This window comes from Microcaecilia unicolor, chromosome 11 (genome assembly GCF_901765095.1).
Source record: "Microcaecilia unicolor chromosome 11, aMicUni1.1, whole genome shotgun sequence".
NCBI lineage: Eukaryota > Metazoa > Chordata > Amphibia > Gymnophiona > Siphonopidae > Microcaecilia > Microcaecilia unicolor.
In genome coordinates, this window is record NC_044041.1 from 147991483 (window position 1) to 148016327 (window position 24845).

Below are 24845 nucleotides of genomic sequence, written 5' to 3' on the forward strand. Positions count from 1 at the left end.
GCCCTTAGGTCTAGGACGGGACGCATCCCCCCCTGTTTTCTTTTGCACAAGGAAGTACCTGGAAGTACAAGAATCCCAGCCCTTCTTGCCCCAGTGGTATGGACTCGACCGCATTGGCGCTGAAAACAGCGGAGAGTTCCTCTGCAAGGACCTGCCTGTGCTGGAAGCTGAAGGACTAAGCTCCCAGTGGGCAATTTGGAGGTTTGGAGATCAAATTGAGGGAGTATCCCCGCCGGACTATTTGGAGAACCCACTGATCGGAGGTTACAAGAGGCCACCTTTGGTGAAAAAATTTTAACCTCCCCCCTGACCGGTAGATCATCCGGCACGGACACTTTTATTGCGGCTATGCTCGCCTGGAGCCAGTCAAAAGCCCGTCCCTTGCCTCTGCTGGGGCGCTGCAGGGGCCTGGCGAGGCGCACGCTGTTGACGTGAACGAGCACGCTGGGGTTGAGCCTGAGCAGGCTGGTGGGCGGGTGGATTGTACCTACACTTATTGTAAGCATAGGGAGTATTATTCCTCCTACCCCCCGTAAAACGTCTACCTGATGAGGTAGATGCTGAAGGCGCCCGGCAGGAGAGTTTGTCGAAAGCGGTGTCTCGCTGGTGGAGCTGCTCTACCACCTGTTTGACTTTCTCGCCAAAAATATTATCCCCCCGGCAAGGAGCATCCGCAAGCCGCTGCTGGACTCGATTGTCTAGGTCAGAGGCACGCAGCCATGAGAGTCTGCGCATCACTATACCCTGAGCAGCAGCTCTGGACGCCACATCAAAAGAATCGTAAGTACCCCTGGACAGGAATTTACGACACGCCTTCAGCTACCTGACCACCTCCTGAAAAGGCCTAGCCTGCTCCGAAGGGAGCTGATCGACCAGGTCCACCAGTTGCTTCACATTATTCCGCAAGTGAAGTCCAAGCCTCCCGTCCCGGGGGCGTCGAGGCGAAATCTCACGTACTTTTGGCTCTCTTGAGAACAGAATCCACAACCCCTGAGTCATGAGGCAACTCAACTCCGGGTCCCCGTGAATCCTATACTGGGACTCAACCTTCTTAGGAATGGTGGGGTTAGATAGTGGTTTCATCCAATTCCTCAACAGTGTCTGCTTAAGGACATTATGTAGAGGAACAGTGGATGACTCCTTAGGTGGCGAAGGATAGTCCAGGACCTCGAACATCTCAGCCCTGGGCTCATCCTCAGTTACCATCGGGAAGGGAATGGCCGTAGACATTTCCTGGACAAAGGACGAGAAAGACAAACTCTCCGGGGGAGAAAGCTTTCTCTCTGGCGAAGGAGTAGGTTGAGATGGAAGGCCACAAGACTCCTCAGACAAGAAATATCTTGGGTCCTCCTCTGCCTCCCACGAGGCCTCCCCTTCGGTATTGGACAGGAGTTCCCTGACTGCGATGCGAAGCCGAGCCCGTCTCGACGCTGAGGAGCTATGTCCTCGATGGCGATGCCAAGAAGTTGCCTCCCGTGCCGGTGGCGATGAACTCCCTCCATCGATAGAGAGTCAATCCGGGGGGCACCCCCGGCCGATGCCGCAGGCGGCACCGACGTCGAGGACCACACCACAGGCGGGGAGCCAGCCACTGCATCTATCGATGGTACCGCTGGTGCAAGCAACTCCGGTACCGGAACAGACGATCGCAGCAGCCTTTCCAGGATCCCTGGAAGAATGGCATTGAGGCGCTCGTCAAGAGTGTCTGTCGAGAAAAGCTGTGGCGTCGGTACAGGAGTTGATGCTAGAATCTGCCGAGGAGGTGGTGGTACTGGGCTGTCTGGAGACCAGCGCATCGACACCTCTTGTATAGAGGGTGAGCGGTCCTCCCGGCATCGACGCTTCACGGGGAGGGCAGGAGAAATGTTGTGGGGAAGGAAAGACAGAGGAAGGAGATACACACAGATGGAGGAGAAGGGAGAGGAGAAATGCAGGACTTGGATGGAGGAGAGGGAAGACAGAGGAAGTAAATGCACAAGGATGGTGGGGAGGGGAGAGAGTTGAAATGCTGGACAAGGATGGAGAGGAGGAAAGAGAGAGGAAGTGAGATGAACATGGATGGAGGGGGGGGGGGGAGGAAAAATGCTGTACATGGATGGAGGGGAGGGAAGGGAAGACAGGAAGGAGATGTACATGGATGAAGGGGAGAAATTCTGGACATGGATGGAGGGAAGATAGAGGAAGGCGATGCACATGGATGGAGGAAAAGGGAGAGAGAAGAAATGATCGACATGGATGGAGGAGAGGAAAGAGAGAGAGAGGAAGGAGATGAGTTGAGGGAAAAGGGAGAAAACCTGCACATGGATGGAGAAAATAGGCACAAGCTGGATCCACTGGACAGTCAAGTCTGCAGAGGACCCAGCTTTTACTTACGGATGTAAGGCAAGAAATGAAGAAGAAAGGAGGAAAGTAAAGAAATAAATGGAAAGGAAGACCTGAAAATGGAGTTAAGAGGACAGATAGTAGCAGAATCAGGTACTGGGCCAGCATGATCAGAAAAACAAAGTCATCAGACAAAGGTAGAAAAATATCATTTTATTTTCATTATAGTGTTTGGAATATGTCCACTTTGATAATCAGGTGTTCAATGTTAAAAGTTTATATATATTTACTTATTTATTTATGGCAATTTATGTTAGACGGGGGTGGGGGGGCACCAACTGATAGTCTGCAGGGGGGCACCAGAGACCCTAGGCACGGCCCTGGTCAAGGCCCCCTGTCAAGCCTCCTGCAGTGTCATGGGATCTCAACGTCGTCCTCACCCAGCTGATGAAGCCTCCTTTTGAGCCACTGAATTCTTGCCATCTGAAGTACTTGACCTGGAAGGTCATTTTCTTGGTGGCAGTTACTTCAGCTCATAGAGTCAGTGAGCTGCAAGCCCTGGTAGCTCATGCTCCTTATACCAAATTTCATCATAACAGAGTAGTACTCCGCACTCACCCTAAGTTCCTGCCAAAGGTGGTGTCGGAGTTCCATCTTAACCAGTCAATTGTCTTGCCAACATTCTTTCCCAGACCACATACCCGCCCTGCTGAACGTCAGTTGCACACATTGGACTGCGAGCGTTGGCTTTCTATCTGGAGCGGACAGAGCCCCACAGACAGTCCGCCCAATTGTTTATTTCTTTCGACCCCAATAGGAAGGGGGTCGCTGTCGGGAATCGCACCATCTCCAATTGGCTAGCAGATTGCATTTCCTTCACTTACGCCCAGGCTGGGCTGACTCTTGAGGGTCATGTCACGGCTCAGTGTTAGAGCCATGGCAGCGTCAGTGGCCCACTTGAAGTCAGCCACTATTGAAGAGATTTGCAAGGCTGCGACGTGGTCATCTGTCCACACATTCACATCACATTACTGCCTCCAGCAGGATACCTGACGCGACAGTCAGTTCGGGCAGTCGGTGCTGCAGAATCTGTTTAGGGTTTGAAACCAACGCCACACTCCAGGACCCGATTTTGTTCTATTCAGGCTGCACTCTCAGTTAGTTGTTTTTCGTAGGTCAATTTCTGTTATGCCCTCGCCGTTGCGAGGTTCAATTGACCTGGGTTCTTGTTTTGAGTGAGCCTGAGAGCTAGGGATACCCCAGTCGTGAGAACAAGCAGCCTGCTTGTCCTCGGAGAAAGCGAATGATACATACCTGTAGCAGGTGTTCTCCGAGGACAGCAGGTTGATTGTTCTCACCTACCCTCCCTCCTCCACTTTGGAGTTGTGTTTTACTCATTCCTTTGCTTGTCATTCAACTGAGTGGGAATGGTCGCGCACGGGCGGGAAGACAGCCGCGCATGCGCGGTGGGCGTACCCTGCGTGCGGGACCGCCCGCAAAGTTTTCTTCCGGTTGCTGGGGGCTGCCATGGACGTCAACCCCAGTCATGAGAACAATCAGCCTGCTGTCCTCGGAGAACACCTGCTACAGGTATGTATCATTTGCTTTCTCCGAGGACAAGCAGGCTGCTTGTTCTCACATATGGGTGACGTCCACGGCAGCCCCAGGTCCGGAAAATCTTCCTAGCAACAAAGGTTGCTATAGCCTTCGAGTGCGCATGCGCGACCATTTTCCTGCCCGTAGCGTGAGAGTCCAGCTTCAGTCTTCTTTTTTCCGTGGTCAAGAGCGGCTGTTTACGGCGGTACTGTGCCCCAGAAAAGAAGAGCCTTCGTTTTTAGTCGGCTTTTTGCCGTTTTTTTTTCTTCTTCGTTGTGCTCATGCACAAGTTGTTTACTTTTTCTTAAAAAAAAAAACAAACAAACAGTTTTTCCCTTAGTTTCTTAGTTTTTTGCCCTCAAGTTTCCTTTCGTCGTCGTTTACGGCTATTTGGGCCGCCCCTACGGGCTTTCTCCCCTTTTTCTGCCCTTCCTTTGGCACCATCGATCCAGTCTAAGTCAGTGGCACGCAGCCATGAGAGTCTGCGCATCACTATACCCTGAGTGGCAGCCCTGGATGCAACATCAAAAGTATCAAAAGCACCCCTGGACAGGAATTTACGACATGCCTTCAGCTGCCTGACCACCTCCTGAAACGGCTTGGCCTGCTCCGACGGGAGCTTGTCAACCAAGTCCGCCAACTGCCTCACATTATTCCGCAAATGGATGCTCGTGTAGAGCTGGTAAGACTGAATTTTGGACACGAGCCTAGCAGAATGGTAGGCCTTCCTCCCAAAAGAATCCATAGTTCTAGATTCACGCCCCGGGGGAGCCAAAGCGTAATCCCTAGAACTCTAGGCCTTCTTAAGGGCCAAATCCACCACTCCAGAGTCATGAGGCAATTGAGTCTTCATCAACTCCGGATCCCCGTGGATTTGGGAATGTGGGGATTAGTTAGTGGATGCGTCCAGTTCTCTAACAACATCTGTTTGAGAATGTTATGTAGAGGAAAAGGTAAAATTATGTATAATCATACCTGATAATTTTCTTTCCATTAATCATAGCTGATCAATCCATAGACTGGTGGGTTGTGTCCATCTACCAGCAGGTGGAGATAGAGAGCAAACTTTTGCCTCCCTATATGTGGTCATGTGCTGCCGGAAACTCCTCAGTATGTCGATATCAAAGCTCCATCCGCAGGACTCAGCACTTAGAGAATTACACCCACGAAGGGACACTCTGCCCAGCTCACCACCGCCGAAACGGGGGAGGGGAATTAACCCAGCTCATCCCCACACAAGTGGGGGAGGGGAATCCGTCCAGCTCATCCCCGCGGAGCGGGGGAGGGACACCACACCCGCCGATGCGGGGGGATCTGGCTTATCCTGCAACCGCAACCGCGGGAGGAGCTGACTGACCCTAACACCGCCGAAGCGGGAGGGGTACAAAGCTGCCCTACAGCCGCACGAAGCGGGAGGGAGTGCCGGCAGAATTTATGTCTCAATCCAGCCCCGTAAAACGGAGGGGAGAGGAATGCAGCAGCTCACTGTAACACAAACTCGTCTCAACTCTTGAAGAATCCAAGTGAAAGAACTTGAACACGAAGTCTTTCTGAAATAACTGAAGACTAAACTTGAACCTGAAATGCAACCAGAATAAAAACAGAACAGATATCTGGGAGGGGCTATGGATTGATCAGCTATGATTAATGGAAAGAAAATTATCAGGTATGATTATACATAATTTTACCTTCCATATCATCAAGCTGATCAATCCATAGACTGGTGGGATGTACCGAAGCAGTACTCACCCAGGGCGGGACATTGAAATCCCTGACCTCAACACTGAAGCTCCAAACTGGGCCTCCGCCCGTGCAGCCACAGTCAAACGGTAATGCTTGGAGAATGTATGAGCCGAAGCCCAAGTTGCCGCCTTGCATATCTCTTCCAAGGAGACGGATCCGGCCTCTGCCATCGAGGCCGCCTGAGCTCTCGTGGAGTGAGCCTTCAGCTGGATAGGCGGCACCTTCCCCGCGGCCACATAAGCCGCTGCAATGGCTTCCTTGACCCATCTTGCCACTGTAGGCTTAGCAGCCTGCAGACCCTTACGAGGACCTGCAAACAGGACAAACAGATGATCCGATTTCCGGAAATCATTGGTCACTTCCAAGTATCTGAAGATGACTCGTCTCACATCCAGATATTTAAGAGCAGAGTACTCCTCTGGGTAGTCCGCCCTACGAAAGGAAGGGAGACAGAGCTGCTGATTCACATGGAAGCGAGAAACAATCTTGGGCAGGAAGGAAGGCACTGTGCGAATAGTCACTCCTGCCTCAGTGAACTGCAGAAAAGGCTCTCGACATGAGAGCGCCTGGAGCTCGGAAACTCTTCTGGCTGAAGTGATAGCCACCAAAAAGACTGCTTTCAACGTCAGGTCTTTCAGAGATGCCCTCGACAAGGGTTCAAAAGGCGGCTTCTGCAATGCTCTTAGCACCAGGTTGAGATTCCACGCAGGCACCACTGAGTGCAGAGGAGGGCGCAGGTGATTAACTCCCTTGAGAAAGCGCACCACATCTGGCTGCGAAGCCAGGGAAGCACCCTTCAGGCGGCCCCTGAAGCAAGCCAGAGCCGCTACCTGGACTTTAAGGGAACTGAGCGACAGGCCTTTCTCCAGACCTTCTTGCAGGAACGCCAACACTGAAGAAATTGGAGCAGTGAAGGGAGAAAGTGAGCCTGCTTCACACCATGCTGCAAAGATACGCCAAACCCTGGCGTAAGCAGTAGAAGTAGAGCGTTTCCTCGCTCTCAGCATAGTGGCGATGACCTTGTCTAAGAAGCCCTTCTTCCTCAGACGCTGCCGCTCAATAGCCAGGCCGTAAGACCAAAGGGAGAGGGATCCTCCATCACCACGGGACCCTGATGTAACCGGCCCTGCTCCACTGACAGCCGCAGAGGATCGTCGACTGAGAGCCTGATCAAGTCCGCATACCAGGGACGTCTGGGCCAATCCGGACCCACCAGGATTACCCTGCCGGGATGCTTTGCCACCCGGTCTAGCACCCTGCCCAACATGGGCCAGGGCGGGAACACATAGAGGAGCTCTTGTGTCGGCCACTGTTGGAGAAGAGCATCTACTCCCAGGGATCGAGGGTCCCGTCCTCTGCTGAAAAGCGCGGCACTTGGCAATTGGCCGATGACGCCATCAGATCTAGGCTCGGCTGGCCCCAGCGCTTCGTGATGTCCAAGAACGCCTGAGCAGATAGTTGCCACTCTCCGGGCTCCAAGGTATGGCGACTGAGAAAGTCCGCCTTGACATTCATGACTCCGGCAATGTGGGCCGCTGAAAGCTGCTCCAGGTTCGCTTCCGCCCACTGGCAAAGACTCATAGCCTCCTTGGCTAGAGGGGCGCTCTTGGTACCTCCCTGGCGGTTGATATAGGCCACAGCCGTGGCATTGTCCGACAGGACCCGTACAGGCTACAACACCAGTACCGGGATGAACTCCAATAACACCAACCGAATGGCTCTGAGTTCCAGGAGGTTGATAGACCACTTGCCTCTGCAGGAGACTAGAGCCCCTGCGCTGTCCTTCCCAAGCAGTGGGCTCCCCAGCCCATCAAAGAGGCGTCTGTCGTGACGACAATCCACTCCGGGGTCACCAGAGGCAATCCTGCAGACAACTTGTCTGTCTGCGTCCACCAGCTCAGCGCCTTGCGCACTGCTGGGTCCACGGGAAGGCGCACAGCATAATCCTCCGACATCGGAGTCCAGCGCAGCAGCAGAGATAGCTGTAGTGGTCTCATATGAGCCCTGGCCCAGGGCACTACTTCCATCGTGGCCGTCATAGAGCCCAACAGCTGCACGTAGTCCCAAGCCCGAATAGGAGAGGCTACTAGGAACTAGTCCACCTGAGCCTGAAGCTTGACAATCCGATTGTCTGGCAGGAACACTCTGCCCACTTGGGTGTCGAATCGAACTCCCAGATACTCCAGGGACTGAGTCGGGCGCAGCTGGCTCTTCTTCCAGTTGATGATCCATCCCAGGGAGCTCACAAGAGCAACTACCCGGTCCATAGCTTTGCCGCACTCTGCATAAGAGGGGGCTCGGATCAACCAGTCGTCCAGATAAGGATGGACTTGTACTCCTTCCTTTAGCAGGAAGGCCGCTATGACCCCCATTACTTTGGAAAAGGTCCGCGGAGCAGTAGCCAACCCGAAAGGGAGGGCTCTGAACTGGAAGTGTCGTCTCAGGACTGTAAAACGCAGAAAGCGTTGGAGAGGAGGCCAGATGGGAATATGCAGGTACGCTTCCTTGATGTCCAAGGAAGCCAAGAACTCTCCTGCCTTCACTGCCGCTATAACAGAGCGGAGAGTCTCCATGCGAAAGTGCCTCACTTTCCAGGCCCGATTGACCCCTTTGAGGTCGAGGATAGGCCGGACAGAACCTCCTTTCTTTGGAACCACAAAGTAAATGGAGTAACGTCCCTTGCCAATCTGATTTTTTGGCACCGGAACGACCGCACCCAGGCGGATCAGGTTGTCCAAGGTCTGCTGCACTGCCACAGCTTGACCGGAGACTTGCAGGGAGAGAGTACAAACCCGTCTCTTAAGGGTTGGCAGAACTCTAGCTTGTAGCCGTCTCTGATGACTTCCAGCACCCACGCGTCTGAAGTTATAGTGGTCCACTCGCCCAGAAACGAGGACAGCCGTCCTCCAATCTGCACTGGGGCGTGGACCAAGGCCCCGTCATTGGGTACGAGACCCTGGGGGAGGACCGGAGGGAGCACCTCCGGGACGGCGGTCTCTGCGAAAGGAATGCTGCTTGGGGGAGAAATTCCTCTTGAAGGAAGAGGGGGCAGAGGAACCCGACTTGCCCGGGCGGTACCGACGGGCTTCCAGCAACCGTCCTCTGGAGGTACCGGGACGAGTACTAGCCCGAGCCCTGACCTCTGGTAATTTCTTGCCCTTAGACGTGCCGAGATCGGTCACGATTTTGTCCAGCTCGACCCCAAAGAGCAGCTTGCCTTTAAAAGGCAATCTAGCCAGGCGGGATTTAGAGGCGTGGTCAGCAGACCAATGTTTCAGCCAAAGCCACCGCCGCGCAGAGACTGTCTGAGCCATGCCTTTAGCTGAGGCTCTCAAGACATCATACAGCAAGTCTGCCAAATAGGCTAAGCCCGATTCCAGGGCCGGCCAATCAGCCCTCAAGGAAAGATGCGAGGGGGAAGCCCGCTGCACCATAGTCAGGCACGCCCTGGCCACATAGGAGCCGCAAACTGAGGCCTGCAAACTTAAAGCAGCTGCCTCAAAGGACGACCTTAAGGCCGCCTCCAATCTTCTGTCTTGGGCGTCCTTTAGGGCCGTGCCACCTTCCACCGGCAACGCCGTTTTCTTAGTCACCGCAGTGATTAAAGAATCCACGGTAGGCCACAGATAGGCCTCACGTTCACTCACAGCCAAAGGATAGAGGCGGGACATAGCCCTAGCCACTTTAAGGCTCGTTTCCGGGACATCCCATTGAGCCGCAATTAAGGTGTGCATGGCATCATGCACGTGGAAGGATCTAGGCGGGCGCTTCGTCCCCAGCATAATGGCAGAGCCAACAGGGGCTGAGGGAGAGACGTCCTCCGGAGAGGAAATCTTCAAAGTGTCCATGGCCTGTAAAAACAGGTTGGGCAAATCCTCTGGGCTAAAAAGCCGCGCTGCAGAGGGGTCATCCGCTCCATCCGAGCGGGGATCTATCTCCTCCAAGGAATCCGCAAAGGACCGTTAGGAGACCTCAGACACGCTGCCCTCATCTACATCGGAGGAGACAAAGTCCTCCAAGGCCTGGAAATCAACCCGAGGGCGTTTACCTCTGGGAACCTCAACCTCTTTATCAGAAGAGGGAGCAGGGGCAGCGTTTTGCATGAGGAAAGCCTGATGCAGCAGCAAAACAAACTCGGGGGAGAAACCCCCCAGACTGTGCACTTCCGCAGCCTGGGCAACAGCCCTAGACGCACTCTCAACCGGCGCTCGCAATAGCGGGGGGAGAGACATGCTGCGCATCCAAAATGGCGTCCGGCGCGAAACTCCGCGAAGGAGCCGCGCGGGAAGAACGGCGCTTAACTTTAGCCGCTTGTGCCGTCGCCCAAATTAAGGGCGTTCATGGCATTAATGTCTCCAACCTCAAGGGCGGCCCACGAAGAAGCCGTCCGAGCCGCGTGGCCGGCCAAGATGGCGGAGGCGAGGAGCGGGGGATGGGCGTTTATGGCGGGAAAAAACCGCCACGCCGGAGGAACGACCGGGACATTCATCGGTCACTAAACTGTCACCCATCAAGGGCGAATCAGGTTGTAAAACCCCCGCATCCCCTCTAGAAGCGCTCCAGCGATCCGGGGAGCGACCCTTTGCGCCCTCGCCCTCCGACGCCATATGCCACGAGGAGAAGAATCGGGGAACCCCCTGCCCGCTATAAAAAGGTAAAATTACCTGCTTGCCGCTCCGAGCTGTAACGAACTGGTGTCCCAGTGAGTAGCTGCAATGAACGTTTAAAGAAACGTCGAATTAAACGCCTTTAAAGACGTTTAAAATTTTTTTTTTTTTTTTAAACGGAGCCAGCGGGAGGGGGGAGAAAAGGAGGGACCTGGCACCACCAGGTTTGCACTTGCTCAAAAGAGCCCTCAACCCCAGGCACTCAACAAAACCTAAAAATTAGGCTTGGAGGCCTAGCCAGAGCTGCTGCTGTGTGTGACCACCACCTGCTGAGATAGAGAACATACTGGGGAGTTTCCGGCAGCACATGACCACATATAGGGAGGCAAAAGTTTGCTCTCTATCTCCACCTGCTGGTAGATGGACACAACCCACCAGTCTATGGATTGATCAGCTTGATGATATGGAAGTGGACGATTCCTTAGGAGGAGATGGATAGTCCAGGACCTCGAACATCTCAGCCCTGGGCTCATCCACAGTCTCCGCCGGGAAGGGAATGGCTGTAGACATTTCCTGGACAAAAGAGGAAAAGGAAAGACTCTCCGGAGGAGAAAGTTTCCTCTGAGGCGAGGGAGTAGGATCAGAGGGCAAACCACAAGATTCCTCGTCCGAGAAGTACCTGTCATCGGCCTCTGCTTCCCACAAGCCCTCCTCTGCGGAATCGGACATAAGTTCATGAACTTCCGTCCGAAGCCGCGCCTGTCTCGACTCCGAGGACCGATGTCCATCGTGGTGTCGTCGAGAGGAAGACTCCCGCGCTGGAGGCGATGAAGCTCCCTCCATCGATGATGGCGGGGAATCAGCCTGGGTGGCAAGCGGTACCGGAGTCGAAGACCGCACCACGGGCGATGAGCCAACCGCTGCCTCCCTCGACGGCGCAAGCACCGGCAGTACCGGAGATGAGCGTAACAGGTCCCCAAGAATCTCTGGAAGAACGGCTCGGAGGCTCTCCTTAAGAGTGGCTGTAGAGAAAGACAAGGGTGTCGGTACAGGAGATGTAAGACCCTGCCTGGAGCGCGGAGGCAGTACCGGGCTGTCTGGAGATGAGCGCACCGACACCTCTTGTATCGAGGGTGAGCAGTCCCTCCGGCATCGGCGCTTCTCGGTGCCGAGTCTTTCGGCGCCCCGGAGCTCTCGGTACCGTGTCGGGACGGTGACCGATGCCGATGCTTCTTAGCCTTTGCTCGAAGCTCAGTACCGGTACCGCCTGGTACTGAAGAGGACGTTGAATCCAAACGACTCCTCTGGGCCGGGTCCGAAGAAGGTCGGTCCCGGTGGGCCTGTACAGCAGGAGTCCTCGAGGCAGGCGGAGACCCACTCGATGGCTCACTGCTACCAGCATGGGGTCTCTGGACAGCCATTACCTGCGCTCCGGAGCACGATGCACCCTCCGATGCCGACATCGATACCTGCGATGACCTCGGTACCGCTGGCTCCGTCGACGTCGAAGAACCGGACTGGGCTCCGAACAAGACATTCCACGGAGCCAAACACACCGCCTGAGTCTGCTTCTTCAATTGGAGACACTGAAGACAGGCATCAGGTCGATGACTCTCACCTAGGCGCCGAAGACACGAAGCGTGCCTGTCAGTAAGGGAGATGGTCCGGCGGCACCTCGTGCACCTTTTGAAGCCGCTGGTCGGCTTCGAGGACATGGACGGAAAAATCGCGCCGGCGAGGTCGAACGCGATGGTGCCTGAAAAAAAGATACCAAAAAAAAAAGGAAACCACCCGGGCAGCCCAAAATGGCCGCACGAAACAATCGAAAGGAAACTTAAGGGGAAAACTAAGAAAACTAAAGGACTTTTCTTTTTTTTTTTAAACAGAGATAAAGAGAAGAAGAGTCAAAGACTCAAAGGAAAAAATTCGCCGAAAACGGGCAAAGAAACAAGAAAAAGAGCGCAAGAGGTCGATCCTGGGCAGAGAAGCGGCAAAGCAGCGTTCCAGAAATGCGGAGAAAAGAAGACTGACGTGCACGCTCGCGATCGGGCGGGAAGACGGCCGCGCATGCGCGGTTCGCGCGAGACTAGCAAACTTTTGTTGCTAGGGAAGATTTTCCGGTCCTGGGCTGCCGCTGGACGTCACCCATCAGTGAGAACAAGCAGCCTGCTTGTCCTCGGAGAATATGGGATACAAATGTAATAAATTAAAAAAAAAAAATAATAAAATAAGATTAACCATACTGGGTCAGACACAATGGTCCATCTAGCTCAGTATCCTATTTTCCAAACAGTGGCCAAGCCAGGTCACAAGTACCCGGCAGAAACCCAAATCGTGGCAACACTCCATACTACAAATCCCAGGGCAAGCAGTTGCTTCCCATGTCTGTATCAATAGCAGACTACGGACTTTTCCTCCAAGAATTTGTCCAAACCTTTTTTAAACCCAGATATGCTAACCGCTGTTACCACATCCTTTGGCAAAGAGTTCCAGAGCTTAGCTATTTGTTGAGTGAAAACGTATTTCCTCCTTTTTGTTTTAAAAGTATTTCCATGTGACTTCCTCGAGTGTTCCTAGTCTTTGTACTTTTCGACTAGGTAAAAAATCGATTTACTTCTACTCAGTGCTTTTTTTGCAGAAAAAAAGGTGCCGGTAACTCATTGTGGGTGGGGTCACCACATATGGCACCACCCCATTATAGCCACACCCCTTATACCAGCCATGGCGCATATAAACAGACATCATTGAAAATATTATACTAGTATAGGAGAAAAAATAATGTAATTTTTTTTCATTATAAATAATTTCTGTAAGCTGTTACAGCTCCAGTATACCCAGTGCAAAATAAGACAAACTCCAAACACTAAAATGAAAATAAAATGATTTTTTTCTACCTTTGTTGTCTGGTGACTTTGTTTTTCTATCCATATTGGTCCCAGTCTCTGATTCTGCTGCTCTCTATCTGTTCTCTTAACTCCATTTCCAGGGCTTCCTTTCCATTTATTTCTTTACTTTCCTCCTTTCTTCTTCTTTTGTTGCCCTGCATCCATAAGTAAAAGCTGGGTCCTCCTCCATGGAATTGACTGGAGGAGGTATAACATGGATCCAGCTTTTGCCTATTTTCTCCATCCATGTGCAGTTTTTCTCCTCTTCCCTTTCCTTCATCTCCATCCATGTGCATCTTCTTTTTTCTTTCCTCCCCTCCATTCATGTCCAGCACTTCACCTCTCTCCCCTCCATCCATGTCCAGCATTTCTCATCGCTCTTCCCTCCTCTGTATCCATATAAAGCAATAATTCTCTCTCCCCTCTCCTCCATCCAAGTCAGCATTTCTCCTCTCTCCTAGCCAACTCCTCCATCCATCCATGTCCAGCAATTCTCCTCTATCTCCTGCTCTCCTCTCCATCCATTTCTAGCATTTCTCCTCTCTCCCCTCTCATCTATGTCCAGCAATTCTCTCTTCCTTGTCCTCCCCTCCCCGTCCAGCGATTCTCCTCTCTCCCCTCCATGTCCAGCAATTCTCCCTTCCCTGTCCTCCCCTCCCCGTCCAGCGATTCTCCTCTCTCCCCTCCATGTCCAGCAATTCTCTCTTCCCTGCCCTCCCCTCCCCGTCCAGCGATTCTCCTCTCTCCCCTCCATGTCCAGCAATTCTCTCTTCCCTGCCCTCCCCTCCATGTCCAGCAATTCTCTCATCCCTATCCTCCCCTCCCCATCCAGCGATTCTCCTCTCTCCCCTCCATGTCCAGCAATTATCTCATCCCTGCCCTCCCATCAATGTCCAACAATTCTCTATCCCCTGCCCTTCCCTCCCATCCCATTGATTTCCAGCAATTCTCTCTTCCCTGCCCTTCCCTCCCATCCCATGTCCAGCAATTCTCTCTCCCCTGCCCTTCTCTCCCATCCCATGTCCAGCAATTCTCTCTCCCCTGCCCTTCCCTCCCATCCCATGTCCAGCAATTCTCTCTCCCTGCCATTCCCTCCCATCCCATGTCCAGCAATTCTCTCTCCCCTGCCCTTCCCTCCCATCCCATGTCCAGCAATTCTTTCTCCCCTGCCCTTCCCTCCCATCCCATGTCCAGCAATTCTCTCTCCCCTGCCCGTCCATGTCCAGCAATTCTCTCTCCCTTGCCCTTCCCTCTCATGTCCAGCAATTCTCTCTCCCCTGCCCTTCCCTCCCATTATTTCCAGCGATTCTTCGCCTCTCCCCTGCCCTTCCCTCCCATCCCATGTCCAGCAATTCTCTCTCCCCTGCCCTTCCCTCCCATTATTTCCAGCGATTCTCCGCCTCTCCCCTGCCCTCCCCTCCCATGTCCAGAAATTCTCTCTCCCCTGCCCTTCCCTCCTATTATTTCCAGCGATTCTCTGCCTCTCCCCTGCCCTCCCATCGACGTGCAGCAATTCTCCGTCTCTCCCCTGCCCTCAGCTCTCCCATATCCAGCAATTCTTCGTCCCCCAGCCGTCCTCTTTCACTGCCTGCCAGCCAGCGTCGGACTCAGAGGCAAACGGTGCAGGCAGCGATTGTCTGGCAGCATCGTAGCTTCCCTCTGCAAGTCCCACCTACAACTTCCTGTTTACGCATAGGCGGGACTCGCAGAGGGAAGCTACGATGCTGCCAGACAATCGCTGCCTGCACCGTTCGCCTCTGAGTCCGACGCTGGCTGGCAGGCAGTGGAGGACGGCTGGGGGACGAAGAATCGCTGGATATGGGAGAGGTGAGGGCAGAGGAGGGACGTAAAATTGCTGCACGTCGATGGGAGGGCAGGGGAGAGGCGGAGAATCACTGGAAATAATGGGAGAGGAGGACAGGAGGAGAAAAAGGTGCCGGTACGCCGTACCGTTGCATACCGGCACAAAAAAAGCACTGCTTCTACTTGTTCTTCACCACTCAGGATTTTGTAGACCTTTATCATATCTCCCCTCATCTGTCTCTTTTCCAAGCTGAAGAGCCCTAATCTATTTAGCCTTTCCTCATACGAGAGGAGTTCCATCCCCTTTATCATTTTGGTCGCTTTTCTTTGTCATCTGCTTTTTTCCTTTCCACTGACTGAATTGTGGGTGTGCCCACAATTCAGACATTTTGAAAGTCCTAAAGTACCGAGTCTTCTGAGACATTTTCATGCAATGACAGCAAATTTAATATCATATTCTGGCCCCAAACATCTGTGGTAGGTGGAGTGGCTGTTATCAGTGATGGACATTTTCCATCCACAAAGGCAGCGCTTAAACCCACTCACAGCTTTCCCAGTGAAAATCTGTACAGCTAAGTAAACTCATTTTCTCTATTCTTTTTTTCTTCCAAGTGCACGTGACTTGTATGCTTTTAGCGGCTTGCAAACAAATATTTCCGAGAGTAAAGGTAACAATTCTAGAAAGATAGAGATAGAAGCAGTATGGAATTCTTGAGAAGGATCAAACAAACTTTCTTTGGTTTTCTGAGCTGAGCAAAAGCTGATGTGTGTAGTGTTATCAGATAGTATCACCCACTATTATGGCTTGCTCATCAGAGAATAAGATTTAAACATAAATAAAGCATACCTGGTCCAATCCCAGCAGATGTCATTTGTGTGGCCATGAGCCTGGCAAGATGTTTAATCTGTACATCAGTGCCAGCGGATTCTACAGGGGTGTAGGTGGCCTGGAAAGAGGCTGGCATAGTTTCTGGCAGATACACCATACTGATCAAGACCTGGTTTAGGAGATGAACACAAAAAGGAAATATTTTGTTTGATGTATGCACAAAGCAACCTTTAAATGCTGCGCTATTTTCTCAAGAAAAAAAAAATCCTTAGAGGGCTATATTTAGTACAGCATTCCTCAATATCCCCTAAAGTCACTAGATATTAGTCACATTTGTCCTGCCCCAGCATCAGCACCATTTTATAATCAGTGCTATACTCAACATGGAAGCAAAGAAGTAATGAAGCCATCCAGTATCTCAATGTGTATATATTTATTTAAAATCAACTATAAAAAAAGCAACAGCTATGACATAAAAGCAATCCACAAAAATAACCAAGAAATACCAGCAAGTGAAAAAATTAAGTTAAAGAAAGGAAAAGCCTCAAAGACGCTCAAACCCTGCTGGTTTACACACCCTGCTGGGTGACAAGAGTGTGGATAATGGTTCTGAGCACACTACCAGAACCCTTATCCACACTCTTATCACTTCTTGCTTAGACTATTGCTTCTCACAGGTCTCCCACTTAGCCATCTCTCTCCTCTTCAATCTGTTCAAATTTCTGCTGCATGACTTATATTCCGCCAGCGTCGCTATGCACATATTAGCCCTCTCCTCAAGTCACTTCACTGGCTCCCTATCCGGCTCCGAATACAGTTCAAACTCCTCTTATTGACTTATAAGTGAATTCACTCTGCAGCTCCTCAGTACCTCCACTCTCATCTCTCCCTACACTACTCCCTGGGAACTCTGTTCACTGGGTAAATCTCTCTCATCTGCACCCTTCTCCTCCACCGCTAACTCCAGACTCCGCTCCTTTTATCTTGCTGCTCCATATGCCTGGAATAGACTTTCTGAGCAAGTACATCAAGCTCCATCCCTGGCCGTCTTCAAATCTAGGCTAAAAGCCCACCTTTCTGATGCTGCTTTTAACTCCTAACCTTTACTCACTTGTTCAGTACCCTTATTTTATCACCCCCCACCTTAGTAATTCCCTTATCTCTTATTTGTCCTGTCTGTCCTAATTAGATTGTAAGCTCTGTCGAGCAGGGACTGTCTCTACATGTTCAAGTGTACAGCGTTGCATACGTCTAGTAGTAGTAGTGATCTAAACAGATCAGGTCTTCATCATTGGCAAAAACCTTCCTACAGCACGATGTCCGATGCTCAATAGTGCTGAAAAGTAATATTTAATATGTTTAATATTTTTATAAGAATTAATAGAATTTCTGAGAACCATATCTTCATGCATTTCTCTACACTAAATCATTCTCCAGAAGTACTGTTTCTGTCACCAAACTAGCTATGGCTGGAATGTCTAACAAATCTGAGGGAATCGCAACTATAGTCCAGGAACATATCAGAGCTATGGAATTATAGTTAGCCCACTTGAGATCAGTTCCATGGAGAAAATTCACACAGCTAGAACATGGACATTTGTTCATACATTCACAGCCCACTGCTGTTGTAAAAAAAGGATTCCTTTTTGGAATGTCCTGCTTTGTGGTCTCAGGCAATTCAGGTTAATGAATCTACCCTGCAATGTCATATTGAGTGGTCTACTGTTGGGTAGTGCGGCTTCACTGCGAAGGGAAGGTTTCACTGAAGCGCAATAAGTTTGTCTTATTGGCTACCTTTCTAGTTAAGAAGTGTATTTTGCAGTCTTGGCTCCTATGCTTATGATTTGAAACAAATTTATGCTCGAAATGGTAGGCTGGTTGCTCACATACCTGACTCTCCATATCCTTGGGACACCATCAATATATTTATTTATTTTATTTATTTGTTGCATTTGTATCCCACCTTATCCCACCTCTTTGCAGGCTCAAAGTGGCTTACAATACATCATGAGTAGTGGAAGAATGTTAGTAATAAACATTTAGTATTGCACATTCTTGGTCAGCATGATAAGAAAAGCAAGGTAGTAGTATACAAGCAGATATTAGGAGACAGTTCTAAAATTAAATAGGCGAGTTGTGCATATTCACTTGGGTTGATCTCTTTGGTATGCTCTTTCAAAGAGATGGGTCTTCAGTAGTGCGCCGAAGTTCGCTATTTCGTATATCGATTTCAATTTGCTCGGCAGTGCATTCCATAACTGTGTGCTCAAGTAGGTGAAATTTGACGCATGCATTAATTTGTATTTCATTCCCTTGCAACTGGGGAAGTGCAGATCAAGGAATTTGCGGGATGATCTTTTGGCATTCCTAGGTGGTAGGTCTATTAAGTCAGACATGTAAGCTGGTGCGTCTCCATGGATAATTTTGTGAACTAGTGAACATATTTTGAACGTGATGCGTTCCTTAAGTGGGAGCCAGTGTAATTTTTCTCGTAAGGGCTTTGCACTTTCAAATTTTGGTTTGCCAAATATGAGTCTAGCTGCAGTGTTCTGGGCTGTCTGGAGTTTCTTGATTATTTGTTCTTTGCAACCGGCATATAGTGCGTTGCAGTAGTCTAGATGACTGAGCACTAATGATTGTACCAAGTTTCGGAATACACTCCTTGGGAAGAAAGGTCTTATTCTTTTTAATTTCCACATTGAGTGAAACATCTTCTTGGTTGTGTTTCTCGCGTGGTTTTCTAGTGTTAGGTGTCGATCAATGGTGACTCCAAGAATTTTTAGGGTTTTTGAAATAGGAAGGTTTAGAGTTGGTGTGTTGATGGTGGTGTATTCTTTCTTGTTGTGTTGGGAGGTTAGTATTAGGCATTGGGTCTTTTCTGCATTGAGCTTCAGCCGAAATGCGTCCACCCATGAATGCATGATATTGAGACTTTGGTTGATGTCATTGGAAATTTCTTTTAGGTCTTGTTTGAATGGGATGTAGATTGTTACATCGTCCGCATAAATGTATGGATTGAGATTTTGATTTGCTAGTAGTTTTGCCAAGGGTATCATCATTAGGTTGAATAGAGTCGGCGAGAGGGGGGATCCTTGTGGTACTCCGCAAGGGATTTGTGGAATAGATGTCACTTTGCATGCAGTACTGGATACTGCTTGGCAGGTTCCTTATTGAGAGCAATGTGATGGGGACCAGAGGGGGCTTTTCTATTTCCAATCTAGGTGGATGGCATCTGAGATAGTTTGCCATGTGCGCCTGATCCTGAAACAGAACTGAGATACTTTCTTGTTCTAAGGAGTGGGAAAAGATCTCTGAGGATTTGATTCTCACAAGTGGGAATCCCTAGCTAACAGGTTCACCAAAAACAACAACAGTAGGACAATACAAATTCGCAACAGCGAGTTCTAGTTCAAATTAACCTGAAACTATACACAAACTGTGTGAGAGTGCAGTCTGGAACAAAACAAAATGGGCCTAAGAGGGTGAAGTTGGATTCTAGACCCCAAACAAATTCGGCACAACTGCTTGACCAAACCAATTATCGCGTTGGGTTTTCTTGCTCAAGACATAACGAGATGTGAATGTGTGGATTGAAAACCACGTGGCAACCTTGCAAATCTCTTCTATAGAGGCTGATCTCAAGTGAGCTACTGACAACGCCATGGCACTGACATTATGAGCCTTGACGTGATCCTTAAGAGCCAGCCCAGTTTGGGCATAAGTGAAAGATATGCAATCTGCCAGCCAACTGAAGATTGTGCGTTTCCTGATGGCGACCCCCATCCTACTGGGATAACAAGAAACAAAAAGCTGGGTGGACTGTCTGTAAGGCTTAGTCCGCTCCAGGTAAAAGGTCAATGCTCGCTTGCAGTCCAAGGTGTGCAGAGCGCTTTTGCCATGATGGAGTGAGGTTTGGGAAAGAATGTTGGAATGATACACGAATTCAGATGGAACTCCGACACAACCTTAGGCAGAGAACTACTCTGTTATGATGAAATTTTGTGTAAAGTGTATCCTCTATTAAGACCTGAAGCTCATTGACCCTGCGAGCTCAAGTGATAGCCACCAAAAACAAGACCTTCCAGGTCAATACTTCAGTGAACAGGAATTGAGAGGCTCAAAGGGAGCTTCATCAGCTGAGTGAGAACGACACTGAGGTCCCATGATCCAGGCAAAGATTTGACAGAAGACTTTGCCAAAATCAAACCTCTCATGAAGCAAACAACAAGAGGCTGTCCAGAGATGGGGTTTACCTTGATGGTAAGCACTAATTGTACTGAGGTGAACCCTTACAGAGTTGATTTTAAGACCAGACTCAGAGAGATGTAGAAGGTATTCAAGCAGGGTCTGTGTAGGACAACAAAGAGGATCTAGGGCCTTGCCTTCACACCAGATGGCAAGCCTCCTCCATTTGAATGAATAACCTCTTAGTGGAATCTTTCGTGGAAGCCAGCAAGACCCTGGAGACATCCTCTAAAAGAACAAGGAAGGAAATTCTAAGCTCTCAACATCCAGGATGTGAGGGCCAGAGACTGGAGGTTGGGATGTAGAAGAAATCCCTCGCTCTGCAGTGGAGGGTCGGAAAACACTCCGATCTCCAAGGTTCTTCAGAGGATAACTCCACAATAAGAGGGAATCAGATTTGCCCGAGCCAATATGGGGCTATCAGGATCATGGTTCCCCAGTCTTGCTTGACTTTCACAAAGTCTTCCCTACAACACAGATGGGAGGATACACATACAGCAAGCCATTCCCCCGTGGAGGAGGAAGGCATCCAAAGCTAGTTTGTCATGTGCTCTCAGTCTGGAACAGAACTGAGGGACTTTCTGATTGTACAGAGTGGCAAAGATATCTACTGAGGTGGTGCCCCACAATCAGAAAATCTCACAGAAAACGCCCATGCTGAGTGACCACAAGAGCAGTTTAATGACCCTGCTCAGTCTATTGGCCAGGCTGTTGGATATGCCCACCAGATATGTGACTCTGAGAACTATCCTGTTCCAGACAGCTCATTGCTACATCTGGACTGCCTCCTGACACAGAGGGTATGATCCAGTACCCTCCTGCTTGTTGGTGTAATATATTGCAACCTGACTATCCATTTGAATGCGTACAATTTGGTTGAACAGCCCATCTCTGAGGAGCCTTTAGGGCGTTCCAGATTGTCCATAGCTCCAGAAGGTTAATGTGAAGATCTGTCTCTTGAGCTGACCAAGCATCCTGTGTGTGAAGCCCATCCTAAGTGAGCTTCCCACCCCAAGTGGGATGCATCTGTCTTCAGCACCTTCTGGGATGAAGTATTTGGAATGGAAATCCCATGGCCAAATTGGGTTGAATCGTCCACCAGAGGAGGGACTGAACCAACTCGGATGGCATCCACTAGGTTCCCGGAGGCTTGACATCACTGGGAATCTAGGGTCCACTGGGCAGTTCACATGTAAAGACGTGCCAAGGAAGTGACATGTATAGTGGAGGCCATGTGGCCTAACCACCTCAATATCTGCCTAGCTGTGACCTGCTGGCTGGCTCGAACCTGAGTGGCAAGTGTGAGTAGAGGGTCTGCCCTCGACACAGGGAGAAAGGCTCATGCCTGCTGTGCATCTAGCAGGGCTTCAATGAATTCCAACTGTTGAACCAGGAGCAAATGGGACTTGGGGAAGCTTAAAACAAACCCTAGTAGATCTAACAACCAAATAGTTCTCTTCATGGACTCATGAACACCTTCCTTTCTCCATGTAGGGAAACACATTGACTCCCAGTCTGCGTAGCGACACTGCAACTAATGCTAGACATTTGGTGAAAACCCTGGGAGCTGACATGAGACCAAAAGGCAACACGCAGTACTGAAAGTTATGTGTTCTCAGTCAAAATCTGAGATACCTGCTGTGACCTGAAGTATCAGGATATGCGTGTGGGCATCCAAGTTCAGAAAGCATAGGCAATATTGAGCCTGAATCACTGGGAGAAAGGTGCCCAGGGAAACCATCCTGAACTTTTCTTTGACCAGGAATTTTTCAGGGTCCTTAGGTCTAGCCTATGATGCATCCCCCTGCTTTTTTTTTTTTTTTTTTAAGGACAAGGAAGTACCTTGGTGGAACAGTCTCGATCGCATAGGGCCTTTAGAAGGGCGAAGAGTTCCTTTTTCAAGTACCTCCTTGTGATAAGAGCAGAAGTAAAATGCTCTCAGAGGGTAATCTGATGGTCTTTGATGCCAATATAAGGCGTAACCGAGATGGTCTATTTGAAGAACCTACCAGTCGAAGGTTACAAGAAGTCATCTTTCTTGGAAAAAGCTTCCCCTCCACAAGTAAGTCTTTCAACACAGTCAGTTATTGTGGATATGCTCTGTGGGAGCTAGTCAAAAACATGTCCCCTGTTTTGACTGGTGAGTTGGCTGGGTCTTAGGCCCACGCTGTTGTCGAGAACGTATCTATGCCTCTGCGAGTAATAGGGACACCTCCTCAACTTGCCTGAAAACCTCTTGAAGAGGCGAATGCCGGGAAAGAATGTCAATGGTATTAGTGTGCTTTCTGATGAGGACTGTGACCTATTCCCCCCCAGCACGTGGCATGCACCAATCTCTGCTGGACCGCCAGGCCCAAGTCAGAGACATGCAGCCATGAAAGTCTGTGCATCACTACACTTTGGGCAGAAATCCTGCGTGCCACATCAAAAGTATTTTAAGCATCCCTGGCCAGCAATTTATAATACTCCTTCTGCTGCTTGGCTAGCTGGTGAAGAGATTCAGCCTACTCTGATGGGAGAAAATCTGCCAAATCACTCATACTGCACACCAGGTTCCACTCGTGTAGAGCTGGTATGACTGCTTACAAGATATGAGCATTAAGGCCCAAAGGAGTCCAGAATTCAAGCTTCTCTGTCTGGGGACACCAAAGCAAAGTCTCTGGAACTTCTGGCCCATTTCAGTGTGGATTCCACCACTAGGAAATTATGAGGCAACTGAGGCTTATCAAACCCAGGTGAACTCTGGTGTTAATCTTCTTGGGCAGGAAAGGCACCAACAGAGGGGGCTCCCAGTTCTTCACCTTAACATCACACAAGATCTTCTGAAGCAGGACAGTCACAGCCTCAAACATCTCAGTCTTGGCTCACCCTCCACCTCCAAATGAATTGGGATGGCAGCTGCCATCTTCTTCACAAAAGCTGAGAAGGAGAGACTCTCAGTTGGAGACCTTTCACCTCTCCCCTGGTGCGGAGGGATCTGATGGAATGCTATAGGACTCATCCTCCAAGAAGTACCTTGGATCTTCATCAGATGTCCATGAGCCGTCGTATCAGTGTCAGCAAAGAACTCCTCATGGGAGAGCAGAGACCAAGCCTGCCTTGGGTAAGAGGAAGTAGGTCCTTGCCTGGGACGGCATCAAGATGCAGACTCCACCCTGAACTCCAGTGAAGCTTCCTTCATCAACATCAAGGGGGTATTCCACATGGGCAGCTGTGCACGCCAATATCGCACACTGTACTGGCATTGGTGACCTCACTACAGGCTGAAGGTTCTGCAAAGCAAGCACCCCTGATGTCAATGCACTCTGCTGGAGCAGCTCCACAAAGTGCTCCTTGAGCATGGCCCAGATCCGCTCATCAAGTGTTGACATCAGGAAAGGTTAAGGTGTTGGATTAGAGACAGCCTGCTGAACCACTGGTGTCAACTCGGGTACCTGGGCCTGGCTGCATGGAGACACTTATGCCAGCACCTCCCAGTGCCAATACTTCTCAGGTACCAGATCTGTCAGTACCATGAGTTGAAGGGGATTGATGCTTCTTATGCTTCAGACGATGCCGAGCATCGACACCTCAGTGGCAAGGACGTCGAATCCTCACTCTCTCTTGGGTCTGATGATGACCAGTCCCAGAGGTTCTGCATAGTGGTCAGCCTCGATGCAGGTGGAGACCTTGAGGCAGTGTCAGATATGGGTCTAGCAGCTACTGGGACTGATGCAACCAAGGTCGGTGCAAGCACAGACGTCAATGATTCAGACCGAGCGCCAAACATTTTCTCCTTTTGAGCCTCTCTGGACTTCTGTGTTCTTTTTTGCATTTGCAAACAAAGAAAACAGTTGGTAAAGTTATGGTCTGCCCCAAACACTGGATACACCAGGAATGGGTGTCAGCACTTGAAGCACTGCGAACTTTTGATGACATGGAAGGGAAAACAGCTGTAGCCAAAAACGATTCATCACGGTGATACAAAAAGGGGCAAATCACTGAAAAAATAAAGGGGAAAACTGCCAAACGATGCTCAGGCCTAAGAGGGCTTTCTAAGCATGAGAAAAATAAAGAAAACCTAAGAACCAGGAAAAACAAACAAAAACCTAAAGGGTAAGAATGGAAAAATATCCTGAAGAGGGAAAAGGATAGTTTAGAGCAAAAATACCCATGAGGAAGGCACTGGAAGACCACTGGCTCAACAGAGAACCAAGTGAAAAGAGTCTTCTTTCTTTGGAATGACAAAATAGATGGAGTATCGACCCATGCCCCTCTCTGCAAAGGAATGGGATGAATGGCCCCAGTTATCTTAAAGAAGCTAAGGTAGTCAGCATTGTCCGACTCTTTGCAAAGCTGCCAAAAGGGGACAGAATGAAATATCCGAGTGGCTTTGAAAATTCTAGCTTGTAGCCATGAAGAATGATATTGAGGACCCATTGGTCTGCACTAATGGTGGTCCACTCCTTGTGAAAGCAGGAAAGACGTCTACCTATGTTTACATACAAGGAGTGAACCTTGACCCCATCATTGTGAGGGCTGCGAAGATGGAGAGGTTTTTGAGGAAGCGGAAAATGGCTTCTTGCCTCCTCAAAAGGAAGACCGAGTCTGAGGAAAGCAAGGTTTTTGAGCAGAAGCACTAGCCTTCCCGGGTCTATACCTCTGCACTTCTCGAAAATGAGACTTAGCTGTCCGGCGATGAAGCTTAGGCTTCTCAAGTAGCCGCTGGACACTGGAATCTTCCAGGTCTTTAACAATCTTCTCCAAATCTGCGCCAAAGAGTAGTTTCCCACAAAAGAGCAACTTTCCAAACAAGATTTGGATGCAACATTAGCG

General features: G+C 50.1%; 1 protein-coding gene across 4 annotated transcripts in view; it reads right to left on the reverse strand.

Annotated features, from left to right (window-relative positions):
• SYMPK (symplekin) overlaps positions 1-24845 on the reverse strand; it is a 767776-nt gene that overhangs the window by 486340 nt on the left and 256591 nt on the right. For all 4 annotated transcript variants that reach the window (XM_030217309.1, XM_030217308.1, XM_030217307.1 and 1 more), the window contains exon 11: positions 15804-15954. In XM_030217309.1, the coding sequence (XP_030073169.1) occupies positions 15804-15954 (151 nt within the window). The remainder of the gene's footprint in view (positions 1-15803; positions 15955-24845) is intronic.